The sequence below is a fragment of the Rhagoletis pomonella genome, unplaced genomic scaffold (genome assembly GCF_013731165.1).
Source record: "Rhagoletis pomonella isolate Grant_MI unplaced genomic scaffold, Rhpom_1.0 Rhpom_scaffold_00009, whole genome shotgun sequence".
Classification (NCBI taxonomy): domain Eukaryota; kingdom Metazoa; phylum Arthropoda; class Insecta; order Diptera; family Tephritidae; genus Rhagoletis; species Rhagoletis pomonella.
In genome coordinates, this window is record NW_023458563.1 from 21,781,386 (window position 1) to 21,794,125 (window position 12,740).

General features: G+C 39.3%; 1 protein-coding gene across 3 annotated transcripts in view; it reads left to right on the forward strand.

Moving 5' to 3' along the window:
* The first annotated feature begins 5,896 nt into the window (after window positions 1-5,896).
* Window positions 5,897-12,740, forward strand: part of LOC118745624 — a 202,744-nt gene continuing 195,900 nt past the window's right edge. For all 3 annotated transcript variants that reach the window (XR_004993665.1, XM_036479155.1, XM_036479156.1), the window contains exons 1-2: window positions 5,897-10,348; window positions 12,487-12,682. Coding sequence is in view for 2 of the 3 variants with exons in the window: in XM_036479155.1 (XP_036335048.1) it covers window positions 6,234-10,348; window positions 12,487-12,682 (4,311 nt within the window). In the remaining variant the exon portion in view is untranslated. The remainder of the gene's footprint in view (window positions 10,349-12,486; window positions 12,683-12,740) is intronic.

The window sequence follows — 12,740 nt, forward strand, 5'->3', positions numbered from 1 at the left end:
TCTAATTTTGAATGACGAATAAATTTTTATCCTTCATTCAAGAACTTTCGAATGATGAAACAATTTTTATTCATCATTCAAGTAATTTCAAATAACGAATAAATTTTTATTCTTCATTCAAGTGATTTCAAATAACAAATAAATTTTTATTCATCACGCAAGCACTTTCGAATGATGAATAAATTTTTATTCATCGTTCAAGTAATTTCAAATAACGAATACATTTTTATTCTTCATTCAATCACTTTCGAATGATGAATAAATTTTTATTCACTCATTCAAATAATTTCAAATAACGAATAAATTTTTATTCTTCATTCAATTAATTTCAAATAACGAATAAATAAAGTAATTTCGAATGAAGAATAAATTTTCATTCATGATTCAAGTAACTAATACTGAATAACGCATAATTTTTCATTTATTGCATGTATATAAGTATAAGTTTTTAAAAAGATCTGGTGACCTGGACACAAAATCCCTTCACGTATTATATATGTACATATATAGATAATTAAATAAGTACATACATACTTATGTTCATGCTTATAATAAAAATTTATTCATCATTCGAAAATGCTTGATTGAAGAATAAAAATTTATTCGTTATTTGAAATTACTTGAATGATGAATAAAAATTTAAAAATAAAAATTTGTTCATGATTCGAAAGTGTTTGAGTGATGAATAAAAATTAATTCGCTATTTGAAATTACTTGAATGATAAATAAAAATTTATTCATCATTCGAAAGTGCTTGAGTGATGAATAAAAATTTATTCGTTATTTGAAATTATGAATAAATTTTTATTCATCATTCGCAAGTGCTTGAATGAAGAATAAAAATTTATTCGTTATTTGAAATTACTTGAATCATGAATAAAAATTTATTCATCATTCAAAAGTGCTTGAATGAAGAATAAAAATTTATTCGTCATTCAAAATTGTTGGAATGATAAATGAAAACTTATTCTTATTTATTTTTTATTCAATTATTCATTTTCCTGATAACACCCATCCCTGGATCAAACCAAGGTCCTAGGGCGTTCATAATGTGTGCAGGTTCATCCTCTAAATAAAAAATGTTAAAAATATTCATATTTTAATAAAAGTTTGATAACGGTAAGCGATTAGGTTTTACTTTTAGGTTATCGCTGCAAATTTTGTATCTTGCAACTTTGCATATGTTCTGAAGGTCCATAGATACGGCGACCAGATTTCTGTGAACAAAAATCCTACTTTATTGCGCTCTTTCTAGGCATACTATTAAATGTTTGTTCAATCTTCAATTTTCTGTAGATGAACACAATACTCTCCTTCATCTCCCCTATTCGTTGCGATCGTGACGTCGCACAGGAATGCGCAATCTCGTATTCTTTCATTCTTGACCATATGCCACGATATAATTATTCACAGGTATTGTCTTCCCAGAGAGTTTTCCTCGCGAAATTCGTGCTCCCTTGTTTTCATTTTGACGCGATTCCATGTTGATTTCTTTAATTCTAGTTGGCTTTGCTTTTTGTTTTCCGTTAATTTTATTTTTATAATTTTCTATTTTCTTTGTGTTGAAAAAATGTGGCTCACGTTAAAAAAATACTTGTACAATAAATAAACGAAGTAATGTTCATGAGTTGGAGCCCAAGATATGGTTGATATGGTTGAATCAGTTACTGAAAGGCGTTTTTATATAAATTACGTATACGTGGTAAAATTTCATCTAAAACAAAAAAAAAAACAATTAAAATAGAAAAATTTGAATTTTACTAAGGAAGCGTTTATTTTCGGTATTTGCCATTTAACTAAGTTTTATGCAAAGCGGTTTGTTTAAGAAAAGTACACACGTATATATGGCGTTTGGAAATGTCCCTATTTTCTCTTATCGTGAGCCTGTTATTGGGGGCAACACAGTTGTTTTGTAACTAAGGCAGATCGGAATATGCGCTCTCTGGGAAGACAATACTTGTAATAATTGTACCATAATCATATGCAATGTTCTTTGTGATAACGAAAGTACTGCTACGTTTGTCCGAAAAATGGGTTTTTGGGCCAGAGTACAGGGAGACTCTTATTAAATTAATAAATAAAACACTTAAAATCGGGATTTATACGTCCCGACTTTTAAAAAATATTCAGGGAGATATTTTCTCAAAATCGGTACGAATGGTCACCGTATCCATACATGTCGACATTTCCTAGAGGGTAGTTGTTGCGAGAAAGTGGAGCACCAAACTATCAACATAACTCCGTAATCAATTGTGTTGCAAGGGCACAAAATGCTCTTCGGCGTATGTATATAGGTACATACAAAATATATGAATATGCATCTGCGAAAACTGTAATCATTCATTGTTTCAGATATCTATTCATGGAAGAATTTATAACGATACATATCGTCGTTTAGAGTACAAAACGGCGTTTAGTCATCCTGCAAAACCGCGTAACTGACATTTGCTGCCAAAAATCGGATTTGCTCTTGGCCCAATCCCTATCCATTCGTCCTGAAATATACTAGCCAAAAATGCGATTGCTTTATAAAAAAGAGAATCATCTTGAAATATGAGTGTCTTTACTCTCTAGAAAATAATTTATGCAACCTCACATACGCAGTTTTGCATTATCTTGATACGCGGTTTTGCGTTTTGTTGATACGGGGTTTTGTACTTTAAACGACGATATACATACATACATATGTATGTGCATATGTATACGCGCATATGAGTAATTAAATTTCAGAAATAAGTTTAGAAAACAGTTTTTAATCTTTACCAGCAAGATACATAGACATACTTACATATCGTCATTTAAAGTACAAAACGGCGGATCGTGGTTCTGTAAAACCTCGTAACTGACATTTGCGCCAAAAAAGATATTTACTCACCGGAAGCTCCTGGCATCGAGCCCTTATCCGTTCATACTACTATATCGATACTTAACCATAAGAAGAAAAGATAATCAGGGATAAAAAAGAGAACCGTTTTGAAAAAGTTTTCTCTCTCCTATAAAATTTTGGCAACCTCACAACCGAGGTTTTGCATTTTCCTGATACGCGGTTTTGTACTTTAAACGACGATATATACATATATGTGGCTCATTTCTGGCACACTCTTACAAACGACAGCGAGCGTTGGCCTAGTGATAAATTATTGACTATGGTCACTTAGGTTCTGCGGGGTTGCAAACAAAATCCTGTCACGTTGAAACCGCTACTAGGACAGATAAATTAGTTGCGTTCCCTAACTCGCAAAACGTTGCAAGAATTAACAGGAATTTACCAGGAAGCGTTCCCGTACTCGGTTCTCTGGCTTCTTTTGCCTTTTGACAGTTTTACAGGTTTTAACCCAGAAAAATTGGGGAACGCAAGTATTTTAAAACCTACTTGAGAAAACGGCCCTAAATCACTTTGCTTGTCAGCTTTGCATGACGTTCCCTGCAGCTTCGCATGTTTGCATGCATGTGGGGCCATACGAATCGGAACACTATTTACTTACATATACATATATATCTGTATATAAAAATACCCGTGCCATATACCTGCAAGAAACGGCTTGCCACCGAATTAACTGGAACGGTCTACCTTTAAGGGCCAGTTTTTCAGTGCACGGCCGTGGCCGGTTTAAACTGCTGTTCAATTTAAACTCAGTTTACTTAAACTAAGTTTAAACTGGCACTGAAAAACTAGCCCTAAGCCCAGTAAATGATTCCAATATGATTTCTCATGCATCCAAAACCTAGAACATAATATTCAGTACCAGGTTGACCGAGCTTTGCCCGGAGTGCATATACTTTTTAAAATTTTCAAGATTTGCATAGCTTTAAAAAATATTATAGAAATAAACAAAAAAATTAAGTGGAAACCCTATTCCGAAATACGCTGGAATGAATGGTACATATCTTGATCGTATATGTACTATGTATACATAAAAAGAATTTGATTGAAATTATGAAGCGTAGCAACCCTGATTTCTGACCAAAGTTCCCAACAATACCTTTCATTTGATATCCATATTGCGATGTTTTAGATAAATTGTGTAGAATCGAAAATAAGTGGCAACCTTACACTATTATCAAAATAGGTGGCAACCTTATTAAAAATATTTTTGAATTAAATATCTTTAAAATACATACCATTTGATACCCATATTATGATGTTTTAATCAATTTGTAACTAATTTCAAATAGGTAACCTTAATAATAGGCAACCTTATATGAGTCTTCTCGGAAATAATTCCTATTCAGATAACCTTAGAATCCAAAACATTATCTGTGTACAAAATTTCATCAAAATCGTTAGACCCGTTTCCGAGAACCCTATGGATATATATACATATATATATACAAGAATTGCTCGTTTAATATAATAAGATAAGATTTCTCGCTTCGATAGATTCAGTCCCAATTTCAGATGCTATTGATGTAAGTAGAGATTGTTGATTAACTTCAATAATTCATTTTCAGATCACATATTTAAACTGTACTTAAATTACCAATATTAGCTATTTAAATATGGGAGATGCAACTATTCAGCACAAAACGTAAACAAAAGGGTGATCTGAAAACCAACGAAAGTTAATTGGCATTTAAAAACAATCCAAAATTAAGCTTAAATTTTTATGAAATTTAAACCTCAAAAAGATTTTTATTTTTTAAATTTACAAACGAAAATAAAAAAGTATACATATGTACAAGTATAACCCTAGCTAGTTTAGAGTGCAATATTGCTATGTCCATTTTTTATAGGGGAGTAAAAAGCATCTTAAAGCTATTAACACTTAAGTCGAAACTATTTTAAGTTAGTACATAATCAAGTTATTCACACGGCGGTGGAGCATCGGGCCCTGAGTTTTCAAACAGACCGATCTTTCCGAAAATTAAGGTGGAAGATAAAAATTATAATACTTGCTAAGTTGATAAACTTGATTACTGAATATTCAAAATTTTATTTTTGATATATTGTAAAGAAAATCGATATATCTTTACATTTCACATATATATGTATTTACAACAATGTTTTTTTCTAACTAGACTACTAGAAGTAAATTTTAAGAGGCACTTAGTTAAATTTAAGTTGCAATTTTATAGTTTCAACCTTAAAGGAACATAATTTAAGCGGTAAAAGTTATAGGCTTTCAACCTACTCACATCAGGTGTGGCTGATTCGCCGCTATTTCAACTTCACAGGGTGGTTGTTATTATGAATTCTATAAATTATTTGGAATTCTTTTATAGTTCTAGGCACGCACTTCCTAAACTACACTTTGTTATTATTATTGTAGCGTAATAATATTTACTTTTGGCAATGAAGCATGAATCCCGCACCAAGTAAAGATTTCGCATCGTATCGTGGAATGTGTGGCGTTATGGTGGCTAAAAATAATACCCCACGATTTTAGTTTAGTCTGATCAATGCTATATATTGACGAGGAGAGGGGTTTGATATCTGGTACCTGGTACCTACCTAAATATTTTTTTAGCTTTTGGTACATTATCTGCATCGTTATTACTATTTACGCCCACAAGAGCTGAGGGCGTGGTAGTATTTCGACATTTAGAATTGCTACCACTTTTGGCCGCAGTTTCTATGGGAACGTCGTACTGTGGACGAAATCCCACTCAAGGCATACAATTATTGTTCAGCTCATAGTTAGGATTGGTGGAATATTTCCTACCGGGTCTTGGCCGTATATGCTTGCGAGTGTGTGTGTGTATGAGAGATTTGTGAAATGAACACTATTAAACGATTTACACCAACAAAACTCAAATTCAAACTATCTTCGGCTAAACGAGTAAATGCCGTGTTGTTCTGGTGCTTTTTTGTGTATTTTTTCTTAATGGAAATTTCAAAATTATAAATTGTGTGCACTTGTTTGTTAATGCTGTAAATACGTGCGCTAAGAATTATAGATATATTTATTGAAAATCTCATGGTAAATTGTTGCTTCGCAGACACTCTCTTGTACAAACGAACACGTATAATCAACAAAAGCCAAAGCGACTAACAAAACAAAACAAAAAAAAACAGTGACAGTAAAGTCGGATCCAGTCAAGTACTTACATACCAGCAGTGCGTACAATGAAAGTAATAATGGTCAACTCATTCCGTTCAGCAAAAGCGAAGAGTTCACAAAGTTTAAAAAAGCTAAAAAGGTATAAAGAATGTTTAAGTGAAGTATAAACCTAAGCAAATTCATACGCAACAAAGGGCATTTCGGTGGTGAAACGCGCATTTGGCTAACCGGATGTCGTCCCTATTGCAGCAGCAATTGACTTTAGAAAAACGACTCAAAACAACATCTCATACGGCAGGTGCCGTGTTACCTCCCTCGCCGGCGCCATCACCTTCATCACTGCACGTGTCAATTTCCGTCACCCCGGCCGCTACAACCAACACGTTAACAGGTACGCTGTCCAATGTTTCTTCGCCTGCTAGTCCGGCGCCTTTAGATCAGGAGCAGCTTTACGCTGATACTGCGCCGATGACCGCAGTGAAGACATTGAATATTGGTGGGGCCGACTACGTTTCGCCAACTTCTGATGGCAGGAAAAATGCCAGTAACGGCAGCGGTGGAAATTGTGATACAGTCGACAACCAATCTGTCCATTCGACTGATCAGGCACTGATTTCGTTTCAGAATGGAGCCGTCGTTCGAGCACTGCACACTGCTTTAAATGACATGAACACTAACCATAATGTTGCAACAACACTCTCACTGCCGCTGTCCCCGGTTGGAACTTCGATCGCGGAAGTGGTGTCACCAGTGGCGCCCGGCTTGTATGGTTGTGGAAGCGCTGCGGGTACAAATAAATCGGAGTTTGTTGATAACAGCCTCACTTTTGCCTCGGATGCGACAGAGGTACGTGACCAGCCGTTCGTGCAATATGGCAGAATATTGGAGAAATATCCCCATAAACGGGAGTTCGCCGCTGAATTAATGCCTACTAAGCAGCACATTAAGCAACAGCAGCGAAAGGCGGCGCACACTGAAATGAAAACACGCAATGAATCTGAGTCCGCAGCATCCCCTCTCGAAAGCCCTAACCTTGATGTGAAAAGCGTTGGTGAAACTGAAGCTGCCGACGATGATAAGATTCCTTCGAACACAAACACGTATTTGCACAGCGAACTTTTGAATGATGCCCTACCGAAGGGTATGCTAAACCATTTGCCCTCATTATCAGATCCATGTTCAGACCCACGTTTGACGCAAACGCGAACTCCCTATGGCTGCTCGATCCCGCAGACGAATAGTAATCAGGCCGATGACTCTGTTAGTCAGCACTTACCTTCGAATGATTTTATGGAGCCCGCAACAGCAGCGATAATGGACAAAGATCGTCAACTGCTGGCCCGGCTTTTCTCCACAGATTTAGTTATTCCAAAATGTTACCAGCGTCGGAACGCGGACGCCCCTCGAGTCCTATCAGACGTGAATCTCTCTTTTTCGACCACGCCTGCAGATGACACAGTTAGTAACGAAACAAATAGCAGGCTTGAGCGCAATAACGGCGGATCAGACGGTGGGATCCGTTTGGAAAATCCTGTAACATCTAGTGAAATTTCGGCTTCATTAAGCAGTTATTTGCGACCCATAGAGCCAACAACTGAGCTCTCGAAACAACCATCGGTGTCCAGTGCAGCATTTACGTTATTAACGGAAATACTTTTGAGGCACCACGACCATCAGCAACTGCAGGTACTCTCGGCCGCAGCTAACGCGTCTGGTGTGGCGCCGAATTTGCAAATGGATACCGCCTTCAACAAAAACAAAACGTCAGTAGCAGAACAGCCGCAGACGCATCTTCATGTGCAACCACTACCGATACCCTTACAACTGCCGATCCCTTTGTCTTTGTCTCTGCCACTACCGCTGCCGCTACTACCGATCATCAACACTAGTAGCAATGCACATGCACAGAACCCTTCCTACAATCTTCCGCCATTTCTGTATGGCGGCATCTCAGGCAGCGAATGCAAAGAGCCTATATATTTAAAGCAGCCTCTTCAACAAACGTTGCACGAACCACAAGCGTCTGATGAACAATTGCAAAAGCAACAGAGATCGAGCCAGTTGTTAGCCACGCAAATTTTATGCTCACGGCTGCTGCGCGCCAATGCGCCAGCGCTGTCAGAACACTTACGTGAACGCGAGCTACACTTTATAGACTATGCGTCAAGCGGCCCGAAAATGGGCTTCCAACCAGACAGTGCGCTACCGAGGACGCACTATAGCAACAACAATCGGCATCATGTAGCGAATAACAGCGAGGGAAACAACAATAGTAACGCTTCCCATCACACGATGAACTGTGATCAGCCAGAAAACAGACCAAATCATCACTCAGCGTCGTCAGATTTACTCTCCGAAATCGGTAGTGATGATCCCTACAATCACACTGCGGCCACCTCAAATATAGCTACCGCCACTACCAGCACAAAACTAAGCTTCGAAGAGTTACTGTCTGCTCAAGAAGTGTCGCTATCACAAGCTCAAATGCACCTCGATCAGTTTCTAGCACACAGCATGAACTTTGTTGAGCTGACGGCGCCGAACTCCTCGACTTCTGTCAAGAGATTGTCACGCGTCGTTCCGCTAGTCAAAGTGAATATGCAGCAACGGAAACAACTAATCGACTGCATTCAAGTACAGATCAACCAATTAAAGCGACAATGCGCCAGTGCAAAGCTTTATTATGAACGCGGCATGTGTCGACTGCAATCATCCGAAGCGCTAACGCAGCAGCGGCAATGCCCGTCCAGTTTTGTGGCTCATAAGATTGCAACATCAGCGGCAGTAGCAGCAATGTCAGCAGCCGTCGAAACGCATCCACTTCCGCCCCTCGCGTACATCAAGACTGAGCTTATGCACAAGGAAGACTGCGAAGGGGCTAACAGGGAGGCAGCAGATGTCAAGGAATATAACAAACAGTCTAGCATGAAGTTAGGACGCTCGTTGGTGGAAATAGAGAACGAGATAGAGCAATACGTCCAAGCCTTATGTAAAAATAATGGCAATGACAGCGCAGTTGAGAAAGACAACCATGATACAGAAAGCAAAAACAATTTGGAACTTGATGAAGGTCTCACTTGCGGTGCCAACCACAAAGAGGACAAAGAGCTCGGGTACAGTAGTGGAAAATGGCGCGAGGAAATGAGCGGAAATTCTATACCAACTGGCGGGGATGTCAGCAGATGTCTCACACCAGCGTCACCCATCTGTTTTTGGCACCCAGAAAATCGCGGCCATTGCGTGAATGACAGCTCCTTAACCGTTGCCGAAATAATCCTGGAATGTGCTGCTCTGACCGTACAAGCGAGCATGCGCGATTCCGGCTTTTCCGTGAATTCTCTCTCCACGTCACGAAACTGTGCACAACCACAAAACCGCAATGTAGAGTTAAATTCAGCAGTTGGTGGACAGTCTCAACACTCCTTTGGGACTGCTCCCGCAGCAGGAAACTCAAACTCTGACTTAACATCACAATTTGATTCCTGTAATGTTGCCGATGCCACTAAAGGCAACGCTGAAAAAAGTTTATCTTCGCTGGTGTTGGGTATGACGGCGCCAACGCCTGTTATCTCACCAATGCCCGTGAATACATCTACTTCCACACCGACGCTGGTATCGTCGTCGACGCCAACCACTACGCCTACTCCTCCGCTGACTGCGAATGGTTTAGCGGCGGCTGCAAAAAGTCGGCGCAAATCAAACTATGCGCACCGCATTGAAACAATTGGTACCCAACCTGCAGCGCCCAAACACGTCGCTAAAACTTACCGCTTCTATGAACAACAAAATTCGCATAATCTCAGACAGTGCTACAACAGTAACGGCAGTGGCAGTAGTACCTCTGTCAGAGATGGAGCCAATGACGGCAAAAACTATCAGGATGAGAAATCCGGCAAGCAGCGTGAAGGCGGACTGACGAATCATTCTACAGAGGCGACGGCAGCAACGTCGGCAGCGTCCGAAGCGACCCTTGGCCACCAAAATAGCCACCAGCAACAACAGTATGCCCTCCAACAGCAGCAGGACCATCATCATCATCAAACTCAATTTAATGTTACCAACAACAGCAAAAATAACAACAACTGCAGCAACAGTGCATATGGCATACATGCTGCAGGGAGCAATACGCCAAACGTGAGTGCAACAGCTGCAGCCACGGTTGTGGCTCTTCAGGAGCGAGCCTTCACCGATATCTTCAAAGCGCGCTTCAACGCACTCACCGCAGCGGCTGTCATGAATGCCACCGTCGGTATATCAGCCGCCGCTGCCGCCGCTGCAGCAGCGAACACAACAACTGCGCCAGATGGACCTTATGACTTAAGCATCAGCGGAAAAGTCAAGAAAACGTAATTTTTCGTTTAACTTTTTCAGAGTTGTCCTTTTTTATAGCGGAGAAAAATTACACCGTACGACATTCCAAAATGTCTGCGAAGTGATATTATTTTTCTTGTAGGTCTTATCTAGTAAAAAAAGAATCGAAATATAAAACATTCCAAACGTTCCCAAAATCTCGAGTTACGGTTAAAAAAAAACCAGTCTTTCGTACCCTTTCGCACTTAGATGGCTGTAAATTAGTTGGCTTTCAGCCGATTTTCAGTTTTCACCGGTTTAAGACAATACCTACAAGAAAATTAACATCACCTCCCAGATATTTCTACTGCATTATTTTTTGTAGCAATGTGTTACTAATGCGCCAACCCACGGAACAGGTTTCTATTACTAATCTTTTCGAGTTTACACTTCGGTGGAGGAAGTTTGAAAGCTACCGACTTAAACCCTAACCTACACCGCCCTAGCGTAAGTTCCATTTCTGGTACCGCTGTACAGAATTACTTCAGATACAGGAATGCGCTGATAGCGTGTTTTCAAGTGGTGTATTTCTCAATAGAGAACCACCTTCACCTTTGCAAAGAGCATAAGTTTTGTATAATTCGCTACCACATCGCAATCTTTGGTACAGGCGATACGATGATTTCCATCATGCAAAGAAATGCACCAATATAGCCGTAACGTGTGGAAAGCTGGGTAAGGCATAGGAAAAAGAACACATACTTAACCATGCCTTAAGATCATCTATCAAAGGAACATCTATCGACATGTGGTCTTTGCGTTCCATTTCTGCTATCTTTACTGGAGGGACAACCCTACATGCTTCTATCGCCGCGCCGAACTCGAAACGCGAAAGCGACTATATTACATAGTGTTCCTAAGATCTGCAGCCGGATTCCAACAATTGCTATCGCTAATTTTGATCGCCAAAAATCTCTAAAATAATAGCACGCGACCCTAAAAACACGCAACATATAGTTGCATGTTCACCACACTGCCAGATTTGACTGATTACGCATTGCATTTGTTACACTTCCATGTTGTATACTTTTAGGCCCACTGCTTTTCATTTCGAGAATTTTAGCGGCGAAAATTTAGCGTAGCGATTGTCAGAATTTCACTGCTGGGCTATTTACAAGTATTAGGGCTGCTCCATCAGGTATTCGTTACCTTCTCTGAACTTACGTTGCTTCGTAGAAATGTTAACGCTGCTACACTGCAAACAATTTGGAGGGTGTCACATTTGAGAATCTGGATAGAAACGCTAATCGCTTTTCAAGGGTTGTGAGTCTATGAATTACTTATAATGACTTACTTAAAATACGTGTGCACATACTTTCGCTGCCAGTCCAAAAAATCAGTAGCCGTCCCTTCAAAAAGTCCTTTCTTATCAAGATGGTACTTTAACATGCTGTGTCCTGTCAAGTAGCCAGTTATAGTCTTTAGGACAACCCGGCTAAGGTTCAGAAGTAATTCAGAGACCCATCGAAAATAAGTTAAACAATATACTATAATAAGTACAACCTTGGCGTAAAAAAGCGTAAAATTCAGCAGCCGAAAATCCTGTCTCGACCACTTTTTCGAGCAGAAGGTCAGCCATCCCATAAAAAGAACCAAACATTGCCTTATCAAATGCTACTCACTTTTCGCATACACAATTTCGAGATCTGAACCCCATTCCGAGTGAACTGGAAACCCTTCCTAGCACAATCCAACGTTATCGACAACACAGCCGCAGTGTTGATATGCTTTATAACAAGTCTATTCTGCACGTTACCGAAGATTTTGTGACCGGAATATTTTATTACCAAAAAATGTTACCACTTCTTGCCACCGCGATTCTAGGTACGTTGGTAATGCAGTGAAAATATTCAGCAATTCAGCTATGAAGATTTGTGGAAATTCCTGTATTGCATATTTCACAAGGCAATATTTTGTTACCAGCTTATGAGATGTTAACCAAATTTACCGATCACAAGAGAGCACAGAATGCGAAAAAGGTTTAAAAATTTACAGACACTTTAATTACCGGTTACAAAATTTATGTTACCAGCGCAGAATAGACCTGTAAGACTAGATTAGATGTATTACCGCTCATACTTCGTCGAAAATTTCCAACTAATTTTATGTTGTTTATGCTTTTTTTCGTTTTCAGAAACTTGGATACGAAAATATCCGCAGGCAATCCCCAGGGAAACGAGTGCAAAGACAACTCTAACGAGAAGAAGAAACCGCATATCAAAAAGCCACTTAATGCGTTCATGCTCTACATGAAGGAAATGCGCGCCAAGGTGGTCGCCGAGTGTACATTGAAAGAGTCAGCGGCGATAAATCAAATACTTGGTCGAAGGGTAAGTCGGATATGTCCGTAACCGTGCAAATCAATTTGCGCAAACTATAACGCGAATA